The sequence below is a fragment of the Macadamia integrifolia genome, unplaced genomic scaffold, assembly GCF_013358625.1.
Source record: "Macadamia integrifolia cultivar HAES 741 unplaced genomic scaffold, SCU_Mint_v3 scaffold3128, whole genome shotgun sequence".
NCBI lineage: Eukaryota > Viridiplantae > Streptophyta > Magnoliopsida > Proteales > Proteaceae > Macadamia > Macadamia integrifolia.
Genome location: NW_024869228.1, coordinates 3313 through 18938, shown reverse-complemented (window position 1 = coordinate 18938; position 15626 = coordinate 3313). Strand labels below are relative to the sequence as shown.

Sequence of the window (15626 nt, the reverse complement as noted above, 5' to 3'; positions counted from 1 at the left end):
CCCCCCCCCCCCCCCCCCAAAAAAAAAAAAAAATGTATCATGACTTTGGAATTGGACAACTTCAGTCTTTTTCTTTCCCTTCCCATTTATTGGATGAATTCTTTCATCAGCATCATCAGCAGCAGCAGAAGCATCATAAGTCATAACCATCAAAGCCTTGTCCAAGCCTGTTTCTTTTCGTTTCAGCTGATAAGATCCAAATTTTAGTCCTCATATATGAATTGTTTTCCCAAAATATTCTGTTAAAGTTCACTAGATCTCAACCATGAACCATTATGCTTTCCCTTTTGTCAAAATCACTTATCCTCACTAATGTCATTAGTCTTTCTTTGAACATTTTAGGACCATCTCAGTCACTCTTCCTTATTATGTTTCTTTGTAAGTATTTCTTCAGATGCACCATGGAAAAAACCAGAGAAATGCAGACCGTGAAAAGAAGAATATCCCAACTCGAAGATGACAGGAAACAAGGGAAGGCCACGATCTCTGTCGATGCGATGCCAATCTCTAAGAATGCCCTAGGGCAAGACCCAAGGCAGCACAATAGCTTCTGAAGCAAGCCTCAATGTGAGCAAAGAGAAGGAAGGGAAGAAAACTATTTATGATATTGTTTTTCCTAGTCTAGGTTCCTTCTTTCTTTCTCCCAGCCCCCCCACCCCAAAAAATTAAAAAAACTCTCAAACCTCACATAACACCATTCAAAGGAAAACTTATTCTCCAACTTTTATCTGTAAGTTTGTTTGCATCTTATGTGAGTTTGTGCTTTTGCAAAGAGAAACAGAGAATAGAATATTAGAGACTTTAACTTCCTAGTTAAGTTCATCATCCATCTGAATGATAGGATGGTCTCCCCATTCAAGTAAGGATGTATGGTTTCATCAAACTTCAAGTCCAGAATTTGCACCAAGCTGGCTTTATCATTGTTTTGTAAATTCTTCCCCCCAATTTCATTGGTATGATTGGGTCAACAGCACCATGGAAGGACATTTGAACAATTGCACCACAGCCAGCCAGCTGTGATTCTATCTGCATCCTCCACCTCAATCTATCCTTTCTTGTAGATATTCAATTTCATTTTTTCAGGGAGGGGTGGGTTAAGTTGTAGATAACTAGAAATTCAAATAGAAACAATGAAAATAGTTGCTTTTTTCTGTTATCTCACTGTGAACTTAAGAATTTTAAGTTTCTTGCACAATATCTTCAAGAAAGAGGCTTAGAATTCGTCCAGGAAAAGAAAATAACACAAAGAAGACATACAACAGTTTGAACAGATTTCACAATGCTCAGGGAGGTTGAAGATTCAGAGCTTTGCTCTGTGGCCTTTACAGCAACTGCAGAATTTCTCTTTTTGTCTGCAAAATTGGCAAAGAAAGAAAAATAACATGACCAAGAGAGGCATAAATCAGAGTGTGAAAATGTCATATCATTGTGAGGTATATAGTAATCTACCCTTCCAAGGAAATTATGGTTCAATGTGGTTCATTATATAAATAAGAATTGTTTCTAATGGCATGCGCTTCAACTTAATGAATTCATCTTCCATGATCCCTAAGCCTCTGGACAATGGTAGAACTTCTAGTATATACAGTCCCTCACTATCACCCCCATTTATTCGCAAGCCTAAACTCCAAAAATAGATATACTGAGCTTGTAGAGCTCATCTCACATGATTGTGGGAACACTGCCAGAGTGTTCAATAGCCTACTTCCACAAGAGAAGCTATACCAACTCCAGGCTCTTACTGGGCTACCTCAGCTGTCAATGGAGGCTTCGCCAAGACTACTTAAGCATTAAATAGGAAGGAACAAGGGTGAAAACGTTAGGCGTTTGATACTGAATGTCTACTAAAACGAATTAACAGATAAAAAGCAAAAGATCCACAAAGTTGAACTGCAACACTGACCTCCGACGGCAGAAAATGGAAGCTTCCGGAAATTTCTAGAGAGGGTTTTTCTCCCATGAAAGAGCAATGAGGGAAGTTGGATTGGAAGGGTGGAAGCCATTATACTCTACCTGCAATAGCAAAACAATAGAAGAAAACTAGAGAAAAAAAATTACAAAATTGAAGGAGACAGATCAACCAGTTCTGTTCTGATAATCCGGAAATTTTCAGAAGAATTAAAGAACCCTAGTGGAAGGATTTGATTTACTCATTTTACCTCCTCTTTGCTGCCCAAAGAATCACAGAAACGGAGAGAATTCGAGTGCGAAGTGGTAAGGACGTTTCCCTCCCTCCCTTCCTTCCAGTGCGAGTGAGCCTGAGGTGGGTATCGTGACACGTGTCCTAGTAAGGAAAATCTCGGATTTGTCCTCGAAGCCCTTGTTTAATTGCTTAGACTTTGGTAATTTTGTATAAATTGAGGGTATTTTGTAAGCTGAGCCTTATCCATTCTTTGCTCTATACATAGAATAACTGAACTCTTTGGAGATGTCGGAGGAGGGAACTTCCAGTTCCAACGGCCACAAGTAATGGCCTCCCTTAGCTTCCATGACGCTCTGCATCGAAAGGAACTTTTTTCCTTCAATCTCTGTAAGTACCCATTAAAACCCAATAGCTTAAAATCGTGTATGTTCTGTTCCCCTTTCATGATTTCATCTATCAGCCATACTCTTCATCGAAATCCCTGTTCAACTTCTCTAGTTGGAGTAAATGTAAGTAGAATGGCAGCTAGAATGTGCAGTAGTAGTGAAAATTCCCAGTCAACACAAACAATGATGGAGAAAAGTCATAGAAGAAGGGGTTATAGTTTTACTCCTTTGAGGTATAGAGATAAAAGGGTAGAGAGAGAACATATTAAGAGAACGGTTAGTTCAGTTGTGGAGGAAAAAGTTGAAAGGGTGAATGGGAAAGACAGCTACAGAAAAAAAGAAAGGGATTTTAGTAGGAAGAAAGAAATGGGGTCTTGGCCTTCTTCTTTGAGCCCTGTAGATGAAAGGGCAGGGATAAAATCCAAGAAAACTAAAGTTAATCAATTGGTTGACAATATTACGGGTGAAAACTCAAAGAAAACTGAGAGTAGAAATCAAGCAAGAGATGAGAAGGTGGATAAGAAGTCGAAGAAAACAAAAGTGGATTCACCCGAGGTTCAGTTAAGAATGGGGTTGGATATGTGTTCCAAACGAGGTGATGTCTTAGGTGCAATTTCTCTTTATGACTCTGCTCGAAAAGAAGGCATTATGTTGAAGCAGTACCACTACACAGTGCTTCTCTATCTTTGTTCTTCTGCTGCTGTAGGTATTGTTCGCCCGGCTAAAAGTGGAAGTGGTAGTCGAAATTTGAAGAAATTGGACTTGACTACTGAGTTTTCAAATTTGAATTTCGCAGAATCATGCATGACCAGGGACACAAGCGAAGGGAGTATCGATGGTTCAAACTTGAATTTTCCTTCTTCAAGCAACAGGTTATTGATTGAATCTGATGAAATTCATGGAGAAATGTCTGATGATATAGAGCTTAATTCTAGCAGGTTTTTAGTAGATGCTGACGATGACAATGGTTACCCTGAAAAGGAACAGATTTCTAATGTCTCTAGTAGGTTTGTGGAGACAAATCATATATTATTGGATTCTTGTGTTACTTCAGGAAAGGACAAAGATGATTTAATCAATGAAATAGGGGGAAGTAGTGAGCAAGAAGATGAAATCTGGGCCAGTGAAAATGTGAAAAAGTATGCACGCATGAAGGGATTTGAGATCTATGATAAGATGTGTTTGGAGGAGATTCCCTTGAATGAAGCAGCCTTGACATCTGTTGCTCGAATGGCTCTATCAATGGGTGATGGAGATCTGGCTTTTGATATGGTAAAGAAAATGAAGCCACTGGGTATAAACCCTAGGTTAAGGTCTTATGGACCTGCCTTGTTAGCATTCTGCAGTGGTGGAGATGTAGAGAAAGCATTCACTGTTGAAGAGCATATGTTGGAACATGGAGTCTACCCAGGAGAACCTGAACTGCGGGCATTATTGCAACTGAGTGTAGATAATGGTAGGGTTGACAAGGTATATTATTTGTTGCATAAGCTCAGAACAAGTGTCAGGCAGGTTTCTCCTTCTACATCAGAGTTGATTGAGAAATGGTTTAAGAGCAAAACAGCTTCACGTATAGGGAAAAGAAAGTGGGATCAAAGATTGATAGCCGATGCAATGGAAAATGGGGGTGGAGGTTGGCATGGTCAGGGCTGGTTGGGTAAAGGAAAATGGACTGTCTTACATACATCGGTCGGAGATGATGGTGTCTGCCAAGGATGTAGTGAGAAGTTGACCACAATAGATCTTGATCCAACTGAGACAGAGAACTTTGCGAAATCAGTAGCATCCATAGCTGCAAATAGAGAAAGAAATTCAAGCTTTCAGAAATTTCAAGTATGAAAGTATCTTCATCTTAATTAAACAAGCCATTTATCTTAACATTGTTCTTTTACTTAAAAAAAAAAATTTTTTTTTGGTTGAATGTTCTTTTACTTCAATAATGTATATTATCAGGTTAATAAAAAAATTACCATGTACAGAAATGGCTGGATTATTATGGACCTTTTGAAGCAGTAGTGGATGCAGCTAATGTGGGCCTTTTAAGCCAAAGAAGATTTTTACTGTCCAAGGTAAGTCATTGGTGGCTTACTCCTTTATTTGCATGCATGTGTGCAGGCATGTCCTTGCATCGGATTGTTGTTGATTATCCTTCTATGGAATATCTAGGTCAATGCTGTTGTGAATGGAATACGCCAAAAGCTTCCTTCGAAGAAATGGCCACTGATAGTTGTGCATAACAAGCGTATCACTGGTGGCAAAATGAATGAACCAGCTAATAGGGCGCTGATAGAGAAGTGGAAAAATGCTGATGCACTCTATGCAACACCGACTGGATCAAATGATGATTGGTGAGAAATTTCTTCTTTTGTATACACAGATTTCATGAATATATTATTTTTTTCATTCCAGAGCATCATTCACTGGATGATCTTATACTTTTAATTTATCTATGATATTATTCAGTGGAATGTTCTTATACCTTTAATTTTATTTTCAATTGCATTAAGTTGCTGTGGTAATAACCTGTGCTTCAGGTACTGGTTGTATGCAGCTATAAAGTTCAAGAGCTTGATCGTGACCAATGATGAGATGAGAGACCATATATTTCAGCTTTTAGGAAATGATTTCTTCCCCAAATGGAAAGAAAGGCATCAAGTGAGTTATCTGTTTGGAATTTGAAGCTATTAGGTTGGTGTTGCAATTTTAAAATGTTGTTTTTAGTTAAAAAAAATGCTTGTTGTTTCCATTTTTGTTTTAATTTCAGAAAAAAAAAATAGTCTATCACATTTGTTTTCTAGATATGAGGAATGAATGATCAGTGCACTTCTTTCTCTTTTTGCATTTGGTATATATAGTGTACTCGGATGCTACATTTTGTTCTCCAAGCTACATATTTGGAGTACGTTTCCAGTTGGGACTGGACATACTTGATCAATGAAGCCTTATCAATCAGATGACATCACCCTATAAATTTGTAGCTAATCTGCAGAGACATACTTAAAAAAAAAAAAAAAAAAAAAAAAAAAAAAAAACTCTCAACTTGTGCTCTCATATTTTATGGACAACCATTTAGGCTTTAGGATTTTTTTTCTCTCCTGTTTTCTTTTCTTCTCCCCCCAGTTTCTTCATGAGAACTGTAGCAGTTTGGAGGTTAAAAGAGAGAGGACAGGAAATTCATTTATCAAAGGTATCCGGGTAGTAGAGACAGAAATTTCACAAATAAAGGATCACCTTCACAGTTAATGGTATCAATTCAGCTGGTCTAACCAGAGTCCAAGTGCCTAGCTGAATTGCATGGAGCCTCTGGGTTAAGCTGGTTGTGGAAGACTGTGCCTTGATGACAAAATCAGTCCACATTTTGGGTTGAGTATGAATAAAATAGATTTTTTCTTTTCTTGATGTGGCTTCTTGTGGACTTACATGGATTAATTGACCATGTGATGATGTAAGGTTAGTTCACCCTAGGGCAAACCAACCCCAATAATAACTCTGAACCAATAACCAGATCTAATTTCAGGTCAGAGAACCAAGGAAAACCCTCACAGAGATAACTAGGTTTGAAATAGAACAGTAGCTAGCAGCTCACAGAGAGAGATCAATGGACCAGACACACCTGGTCAATAAAAGCTCCAAAACAGTTCTAGAGGTTCCCCAAATAGGGCTGCAAGCAGGCTTAGAGAAGGGCAGCAACTCAGCAGTGGATCCTGGCTGAATCAGGGTTTCAGAAAAAAAAGAGAGAGAAGGCTGCGGTTCGCTTATGGCTGGTTAGAAGGGACTGACAGCCTGGTAAAGTGGCCCTCCTGATGTGGCCTACAAACCCTCCAAAGGGCCTTCAAAGAGGGCTGCTGGATAGGGACTTATGGTCAATGCCAATTTGACCCCCGAAACCTGACAACTTGAAATCGATTTGCTCTTGGTCTGATCTTCAAGGCTTCAATGATGGAAGGTCTTTTTTAGGCTTCAAGTCTTCTACTAGCAGTCAATCACTCACTCACAACAGTAGGTAACAAAGAAGAAAACAAAGAAAAGAAAAGAGAACTGATGGGGGGCTGAGAAGGCAGAAGAATAGTTAGGGAGTTAGCATCTCACCCCTTAAGGTTTAGGCATCTCACATCTTATAGTTTTAGGCATCTCACGTCTCAGATAAAAGCTTTCAGCCATGAGTAATACTCAGTTTCATTAATCAAAAATCTGTGCTTACAATCAATGGATGCCTCTTATAGGCTTACATAACTGGCTTCTAAATTAGGAAACTAAAGCTGAAATCAAACCTTCTAAATTTACTTCTAACTAGCTAACCAGGAAGAATAATTTAGAAGCTAACAACTAATAGCAAAAAAGGAAACTAACCGAAACAGTGCTTTACCCCTAGATGTCCAGTCAACTGCTGCGCCTCAATGCATTTCGGGGAGAACCAGCTAGCTCTAGGTTCGAGTGGCATTTCACCCCTAACCACAACTCATCCGCTGATTCTTCAACATCAGTCAGTTCGGACCTCCACTTAGTTTCACCCAAGCTTCAAACTAACTCCTAGGTTATCTGCTGAGATCAATGGTTGATTGGGCTCATCTCTTGAAGCTTCTTTGTCCCCAAAGTTTGGGCAGCTGTATGGGGCTTCTAGAAGATCTTCATGGGGAAGAACTTGGCTGAGAAGAGATGCTATTCGATGGAGTGATCCAAGAATGGAAACAAAATTGGAACTTAGAGTGCTGGACAGCTGGATTGATGGTGCCAAACAGGGAAGCTTCTAGAGGCTCCAGCTGGGGCTGATAGGGGCTGCATAGGGACTGATTCGATGGCCCCAAGAGGTCTGGAAATTTGGCTGCAAAGCTGGCCCAGAGTAGGCCAGATCTGGGCTGGTTCTTTGGGTGGCTCGTTCCATCTACATCATGTGAACAATGTTGCTTGTGGTGAAGTCGGTTAGACTCCCAATAATGATCTATAGGCATTTAATTGTTTTATTATGCTCTAGTGAATTTCACACACGTGTCAAAATTCAAATACAGTTTCAACTCTCTATCAATATGATCCTGGATATGCTTTTTTTCAAGACAATGCCACCGCTAGGCTAGTTTCTGTTTTCGAAGATGAAGAAAATATTAGGTTTTACAATCCTCATGAAACTTAGTCTCTTTCAGTCCCTGTTTCTTTTAAAATAATTTCCACTACTAGAATCATGCGTTCTTCATACTAATAATGTCCGTCCTCATCTGGAGCTCGAACTCTCAGTAGTTTGCTCCACAATTCTGGGACCATTTTTGTCCATGACTATGGAACTATAAAGTTGCTTCTCAGGTCCACGGTAAAAGAATGAGTAGAAAGAGGGAGTCTGGCTTTTAGAACAACAATTAAGGGAATATGGGATAAATTGGGAGGAAAACTTTTATTCAAGGGATTGTTCTTTTGTATGTTCTTGTGTATGATCTTTCCCATTTTCTTGTTTTACTTGTTATAGCTTTGTAAATCTAAATTCTCTCTCTGACCAGTAGCAACATTGTTTTCTTGAGATCTTTTTACCTTGTTTTGATATATGATCTACATGTCCAGATCCCCTGAAAATGCATCTTTCTTATCTTTGTGGAAGGTCCATTTCAGTTTTCAAGAAGGCGGGCCCGAGTTCCATATGCCTCCTCATTGTTCTGTGGTTATTCAGGTCATAGTCCAGGCTTTGTTTGCTTTTCATGCAAAAAGAAATGGAGGAAGAAATTCAAGTAACTGATTCTCAGCATTTGGTTGACTGTGTTATGCAGCATTGACCTTGTCATTACACTTGTATGGTCACAAGGACTTTTTTTCTTGCCATCTGGAATACTTGGATTGGCATGGGCGTGTCCATGTGATAGAGGAACCCACACTGATCTCACTATTAAAAGCCTGAAACAAGCACTAGAGTTGGTTAAAATGCAAATTTAAAGTTTCATAAAATTACCACCAAAAAAAAAAACCATTTCACTATAATGGATTTGAGTGGCATTTTTGTAAAATTTGTTTCACTTCGAAGCATAGTTGTCAAGGCGTCGCCTATGTGATCAGGCGGCTTTGCTTGGACCTTGGTGCCTTGCTGCTGTCGCCTTAAATTTTGTCCTCCTCGGTTGCCTTGTTCTCCTAGGCACCATGACAACTATGCTTTGAAGTCACTTATAAGTCACTTATGAGGCACCATGTCCTCTGTGACATGGAAATATGCATGGTTGCCAATATGGCAAATCCTAGTGGATGCAAAACATCATGAACGGTTGTTGCTCATAGAAGGATCCTATAAGGCCATCTTGACATTTTTAATTCAAAACTTTCTCTAGGAATGTGCAAGTTTTGATTTTTCATTCCGGTTGCTTATTTGCCTACTCCTCAATCCACAGGAATCAAAGAAAGGCTACTGGCATATTCCCATTGTATCAGAACACAAATCTGAAAAGGAGAGAACTTGGTTATGCATAACACGTGGAAAAACGCATGTGATAGGACAAGAATCTGCTTACAGTTCCGAAGGTAATCTACTAAGAGTATGCTGATCACATTATGGTATTTATGCTTCCACACTCTTTCAAAGAGCTTCCAAAATGTTCTTTTCCTTCAGAAAGATTTTTATAAAAGGTAAAATTTGAAGAGCAGAGTTTTCCCGGTTGGGTCATCTAGGTCCCTTTGTTAGGTGACTGCCTCTATTCTCCCACCTGGAAGAATCATGCTATGATCTTGATCGTCCATCAGAAGCCCCTCTTGATTGGCCAATGTCCAGTTTGCAATCCTCCTGAGTTGGAAGGCCCACAATGCTTTCTACTTTTCCCTGTAATTCTGCCAATCAAAATTAGTAAGTTTGAACTCGAAACTTGTGGAAAATACGGCATTGTATTGCCAAAATCAAATGCTTTTGGGGTGAAATACACAACATGAGGGCAGGGAGAGGTGGCTAGCATATTGATGGGGACATCAGCCCAAGCCTTAGGGTTTACCAGAGGAGGCGGCACAGAGAACCATCCAACCTGGACTCTATTTGGTTGGATGGTTAAAGATCAGATTGGAGCCCACCTTTGGAGAGCCACGCAGGAACTCAAGCAGCTGTATATGGGCCCCACTAGCAGTCAACGCAAGGAAGAGGACTCCTTACCTATTTTATGTTTTTTTCTGTTAGAAAATAAATCTGTTTTAATTAAGTAGTATTTTTATTTCCCTAAAGAGGTTAGGATTTCTTACGTATTTTGCAGATTCTGTTTTCTTTTTTTATTTCTTTTATTTGTTTCCTAAAGTATAGAACTCTTTGTTTAGCAGATTCTGTTTCGATCTTTTCCTTTTCTTAGAAGTTTATTTTATAAGTACATTGTAAGGCCAATGGCCAAAGGTTCTAATTAATGAATGAAGATTATTGAAGGCAAAACAGCCCCCAAACCCCCCCCTAAGAATTCTCTCGCTGCTCTCTCCCTCTTCTCATTGCTCACTCTCGGTCTCCCTCTGTTTCTCGCCTCCTCTCTCTCTCACGGCTCTCTCTCCCATTCTCCTTCTCCCTTTCTCATCCTTCATCCCTCTCTTTTCTGTTTTCTGTCTTCTGTCTTTCCTGTTCCTGCTGCCCTATTGCAGAAATTGTTCACCATCATTAGAGATTATCTCCATCGAGAAAACCCCCAACTGGGTTGCTGCTGGAACTTCACCAACAATCGGGACTGCTGTTCTTTATCAAGTAGGTTGGACTGCAACTCTTTATTTTGGAGGACCTCGAGTTCTTCTCTTCTCCTCAGACTTCAGACTTCAGACAGCAAGAAGGTAAGTAAAGAACCCCCCTGTTCTACATTCATTGGCCGCCCATTACCTCCATTAGTCCCCATTGAAATCTGAACATATACCTTTTCTTTTAAGCCAATATTTATTGTTTTCCTAAAGAAACTTCTGCTGTTTTACCTTTCATTAGTTGGTTGATTTTAGGCATTGTTTGGTTTACTTGGTTTGCTTAATGTTTTGATTGACTCGTGCTAAACTTAACACATAGTTGTTGCCATGTTCCCTACCTCATATTCCCACCTGAAGCTTGAATGAGTTTATGTGCTTTTATGCTTAGACTATTATTGTTCATTGCTACATTATTCATTAATCTCACTTTACTCGCATGTCAATCTTATTTGCTGAGTTTCCCTTACCCTGTCCAACCCAAGTCTCTTGAGTTTACCCTACCTGGTTAGTTAATCTTGTAGAATGACTAGGAATCCCCTACATCACATATGATGCCTTTTTGAGCTACCCAACCGCATTGCTACATGGAGAATTCCTCAACCACCTAGTAGTAGATTACAATTGATAAGGTTTTTCATGGATTAATTGAAAGAAACAGATCCTTCTCTCTCCTGTAAAGAAGAAGCTTTCAGTTTAGGAAAGCAATGCACCACACCTTTACCTTCTGTGGGTGGTTTTTTATTATAAAGTACAGGCCACTTCTACCAAAAAACTCAACAAAGATTTATCTCAACTAAATGGGGTCTGCTACTCATAACCTGCTTAATTCTACCAATGAAGTAGAGGATGTCCTCCTTGTCTTTCGTATCCAACCATGCATATCAGTTCAATTTGGAGTTTATTTATGTTCAGATGAATTTGTCTCTGAAACTAATCGAAACCAGTCATTAGGTCTTATATATGGTTGACATAAAATCCAGACTCTGCATATACACCAATATATGCTAGAATGCATTTGTACTGTCTTTCTTCTGTTGTGTTATTTTCTGAAATCAAATGTCTAAGACCTGAACTATTCTGCTCACCACTTGTAATGTCTCAGAAAAACATCGTCACTACAACGATGGAAGTTCACGCTCAAGTGCTCGAACCAGGAGGTCTACGAAGCTACCACTATTAAGTCATGGCCAAGGAGACATCCATTATCAAAGTCCTCAACTCAAAATTCAGAAAATTCGCCAATATCTGAGAAATACTCCATCAACATCTGTATTTTCAAATTGCTGCTCAATTCTGTCTGATATTGAGGCTGCTGAAAAACTTGGTGGGTGTATTATTGATTTTCAGATTTAATGGAAACGGCCGTGTGTTTATGAGGATCATGAATTCCAGTTGCATTAGGGCCGAATACTTGGCCAAAGCTGCTAAACTTTAATCTTATCACAGCCAAATCCTGACCACGGTAACCATCAGAAGTTGTGCACAAGTTAAAAAATTGATATACCTTCCTCTCTCCCCTCCCTTCCTCGCTTCCTTCTTCTCAGTTGTTAATGTTAAATACATTTTTTATTTGTGCCATTTCCATTCTGCTGTAGTGATCTACATAACACCCTTTCATCCACTCTTCAGCCATATTACGACCGAGAACCGACCTGCCATGGTGTTACAGGTCTCACTCAACGGTGGCATGTGAACATCTTACATCACAGGACACATGCAGTGTGCTAATACTCCCTCCTGGGAGATGAGATGAGAAGCTTTTCTGTTGCTCTCTTTTGGGCATGCCTAGAGAGATTATGCAAACAAGTCATTAAGTTCTACCGCGTGAAAGGGGGAGTTGTAGCAATTCTAACCACTGGATATAATCAGAGATGGTCTGGATTGTTCACGTGTAAAGTTTAAAATTTAAATTTAATCAAATACCTCCCATATATGCCCATGAATCCCTGTACTTGTCTCATATTTTTTTTTAGTTGTCACAACCATGTATTGGCATACACCCTTCAAATTTCATCTCTGACTACAAGTTATGGTATCAACATTTGTGGTTTTGGTTTGGAATTTAAAAGAACGAGGTAACATGGAACATTGGTACCCCAAAAAATATGGAAATACTGAAAAAACTCTCATTTTAAGAGCATGGAAACTCCACTGCAGAAAACTTTGGCGAAAGCAAAGAATTGTCTTCCATTCTCTTCTCTACATGGAATGTACATGATTTCAATCGCCAGACAAACAATGCAAATAAGAAGCCAAAGTGAAGAATATATGCAAGTGAAAGAGCATATTTAGCAAAATAAAAAATAAAAAAAATGCAGGGGATCGAAAGAGCAATGGAAAAAAAAAAAAAATTTAGGAACAGGAAAAGAAAGGGAACAAAAAATTAGGGAAAGCACCCAGTGCCTACATGCTTCCAGCTCTACCAGGAGTGGTATTCTTTGGTTTCACTTTTGCCATGCTCACAAGATCCCCAAAGAGCTTATCCTCTGGCTTGGATGGTTTACTAGGCGGCAGATAGGAAGTAGGCGCCATGTAGGGAGAGTTCCTTAAAGCACTGTCATCCTGTACAGAAAGCCCATACATTCTCTGTTCGAGATATTGAGCTTGAGCCTCCATTGGATAACCATAATCATAACCCATATTGCTCTGCATTGGCATTTGATTGATGGACATCAGTTGGCCAGCCTGCATTGGCTGAGGTAACATGCCCATCATTTGCCCTCCGTGGATTTGCTGCAGATGCATGCCCACCATCTGGTTGCTATGGACCGGTGATAACTGGCCGCCTGTAATTGGCTGAGGTAACATGCCCATCATCTGCCCTCCTTGGCCTGGCTGAGGATGCATGCCCACCATCTGGTTGCTCTGGACGGGTTGAGTGTTGATGGCTGCTAACTGACCATTTGTAATTGGTTGAATATACATACCCACCACATTGTCATTCCCTGTTGATTGAGGAGAATTGACCACAACCTGGGTAAAATTCAATGGTTGAGGGTATTTTGTCCCTCCCAGTGGGCTGCCTTCTGTTAATTGAGCTTCCCAGGGTGGTGGAGGCAGCGCCCCACTGCTTTGAGCACCTATGCTTGTTGGGAAATTTCAGTGGGGAAAAAAGAGAAGAGGCAAAACTTGAGTGAACAGTCCCATGCAATTATATATCCCAATTAGTCAATCAAATGATCGGGTAAGAGTTTTACCATAACTGGGTTGTTGTTGCTGGTGCCATGCAGGATTACCATAAGGTGAGTGCTCATATTGAGTTAGCCCCATGTTTGGAGTACTCCCATTCATATAAAATGGGGATTGAGGGGACTGTATGGGCCTCTGCTGAGAAAACTGTGGCGATGTAGGGTACATTAGTCCACCTTGCATTAGTGTCTGAGAATTGAAAGAATTTGTACCACCATTATTCTGATGAAACATGTCTGAAAGAGCAAGAATGTTCTGTTGGAACACAGGACTGGTTGGTTGTGGTTCTCCCACTGGAACAAGTGCTAGTGCATTATCTGCAGTAGGAGAATTGTAATCTTCACCACTGAGAAGGTCCATTTTAGGATCAATCCTTATCAGAGCAGTTGCTGGACTATTCGATGCAGGAGGGGCTGGCAACAACTCAAGAGGTTGACTTGCTTCAGCAGCACTAGAAGTGGACCTGCATAGAAAAACGACACATGTTTTTACTTGAAGTGGTGGAAGGGATAAATGATGGTTGAACATGAGAAACCTCCTCTAACAGGAAGACCCAAACACAACAATTGGGAAGCATAGATAAATTTTCTTTTAAAGGTTTGGCAGATGATATGTCTACAACAATAGGCTGAACACTAGCCTATATTTAACTCAACAATCGGGTGAACTGAATTGGAATTGAAAAAGATTCCAAATTCAGTTGTTAACTTTAGTCTAGTGGAGTCCAAGAAGCAAGGGAAAACTAAATTGAGTACCAAAGGAGAAAAAATTGCTGAGACTAAACATAGCTTATAGAGCTTGGAAAGTACTTGGACCGGATTTAATTCTCAGCTGGAGTGAGATCCATTGCCAAATTCAAGTAGAGTATTCAAGCCCAACTTATCATAAATTTCCAAATGCTTAATCGCAACAATAAAGCATGCTGAATCAGAGATAAACTGCAGAACATTGCCTGAATATAAACCTCAGTTTGGAAGGAATGGTATCAACTCAGAGAAAACCTATATATGAACTTATCACAGACCCCTTTGACCCCCTGAAATAAAAAATAACAAAATATATTTCTCAACTCAACTCAACTAAGCCTCTTCCAACTAAATGGATCAGCTACATGGATCCTGTTTCCCATTTAATTCTAATCCATTAAAGAAATTTCTAGTACCTTCCAACGGATTTGGTGCTCTTAAGCTTATCTGTAACTCCAGGTTCATCAACATCGACAAGTGACTGAGGACCTTTAGGTTTCTCTGGACGAACAGGAACAGCAGTACCTGATGCAATGGCTTCATGCTTAGCAAGTAAACGCTGCAAGTCATCATTCAATGCTAATCCTTGACAAAGCAAAGATTCATCCCTGGAAGAAGAGAAAATTAACAAGACAGCTATCTTTAAAATCAAAACAGAGAAGGAAGCCATTTTATAAGTTGAGCAAATAACAGTACTTGAATCTTTCAAAATGTGCACAAAGTAACACAGGATACCAAACCACAAACAATGCAGAAAACACCAATAAAACAGAGGAAAATATTGATCAATTAGAACAATCAAAAGAAAACACAAAGATCTGCAACCGGATCTGTGGAGCAGGTTTGAGAACCTGAACCCTAAGGTCAAGTTTTAATAGTATAAGAATGATCAACAAAAGCTCCTGAGGCGCTATGACTTCAAAAGTGGAAGATCCTCCCCTGATTCTAACCACACCAAATGAAGAGTGGGCGAACAAATGCAGAACATATCAGAGATGTTGAATTCTAAGAAAGAGGGGGAAGGGGAAAGTCTCTCCGTAAAGGGGGTAAGGCTGTCTACCTATATACCCTCACAGAACCCTGCCTAAGTTCGGGAAGCCTTTGTGCACTGGGTAACGGCCTTTTTTTTAGGGGGAAGGGGAAAGTCAAGGCCAAAGAACAAAAGACAAATAAGGGCTGCGCAAGACCAAAAAACAGAGGCAGCACTAAGGTGCGAGGGGAATGTGAAAACAACAATATTACAAGCAAACCCCTTTATACCTAGATGCCAAGAGGATTATATCTTTTGGAATCATAATTGTACTTTAAACCTCAAATAATTATCTGCTAGTTAAGTGCAGCAGATCCTTAGAACTTTATCTCAACACCTAAAAGTAGCTTCTCTTTTGGAAAAAAAAGGGGGGGGGTTAGATGAGAGGAATCTACAGCTTAGGCATTGTGGAAGTACACTTCGGTATACATAATTGCATATACGTCAATTATTTAGCTTTCTCAGCTCACGAA

At 39.8% G+C, this 15626-nt stretch overlaps 3 protein-coding genes across 9 annotated transcripts in view; 1 reads left to right on the top strand and 2 right to left on the bottom strand.

Annotated features, from left to right (window-relative positions):
* The window catches only part of LOC122067792 (protein CURVATURE THYLAKOID 1C, chloroplastic), a 3949-nt gene extending 1665 nt beyond the window's left edge, over positions 1 to 2284 (bottom strand). The window contains exons 1-3 of one of the 2 annotated variants that reach the window (XM_042631629.1): positions 2160 to 2284; positions 1904 to 2013; positions 1258 to 1352 (exon numbers count right to left, since the gene is read on the bottom strand). In XM_042631629.1, the coding sequence (XP_042487563.1) occupies positions 1258 to 1352; positions 1904 to 2003 (195 nt within the window). In that variant the 5' untranslated portion in view covers positions 2004 to 2013; positions 2160 to 2284. Of the gene's footprint in view, positions 1 to 1257; positions 1353 to 1903; positions 2041 to 2159 lie in introns of both variants that reach the window. The other variant, XM_042631630.1, reaches the window with a different exon arrangement.
* Positions 2285 to 2393: 109 nt separating this feature from the next.
* Positions 2394 to 11574, top strand: LOC122067789 (proteinaceous RNase P 1, chloroplastic/mitochondrial-like). 5 transcript variants are annotated; one of them, XM_042631625.1, is made up of 8 exons: positions 2394 to 3235; positions 3326 to 4362; positions 4509 to 4598; positions 4696 to 4877; positions 5064 to 5184; positions 8114 to 8182; positions 8889 to 9018; positions 11291 to 11574. In XM_042631625.1, the coding sequence occupies exons 1-8, from the start codon at positions 2470 to 2472 to the stop codon at positions 11539 to 11541; spliced, it is 2646 nt and encodes an 881-aa protein (XP_042487559.1). In that variant the 5' UTR covers positions 2394 to 2469; the 3' UTR covers positions 11542 to 11574. The 5 variants fall into 5 exon arrangements, 3 of the variants coding, with proteins under 3 accessions (XP_042487559.1, XP_042487558.1, XP_042487560.1); XM_042631624.1 differs by having other exon boundaries at positions 2394 to 4362; XM_042631626.1 differs by lacking the exon at positions 11291 to 11574 and adding an exon at positions 9372 to 10284 and having other exon boundaries at positions 2394 to 4362.
* LOC122067790 (TOM1-like protein 9) lies at positions 8939 to 15194 on the bottom strand. 2 transcript variants are annotated; one of them, XM_042631627.1, is made up of 4 exons: positions 14540 to 15194; positions 13386 to 13840; positions 12596 to 13268; positions 8939 to 9321 (listed from the first exon to the last, which is right to left on the bottom strand). In XM_042631627.1, exons 1-4 carry the CDS (start codon positions 14791 to 14793, stop codon positions 9234 to 9236), a joined length of 1470 nt encoding a protein of 489 aa, XP_042487561.1. In that variant the 5' UTR covers positions 14794 to 15194; the 3' UTR covers positions 8939 to 9233. The 2 variants fall into 2 exon arrangements, with proteins under 2 accessions (XP_042487561.1, XP_042487562.1); XM_042631628.1 differs by having other exon boundaries at positions 8939 to 9313; positions 14540 to 15189.
* Between the last annotated feature and the right edge of the window lie 432 nt (positions 15195 to 15626).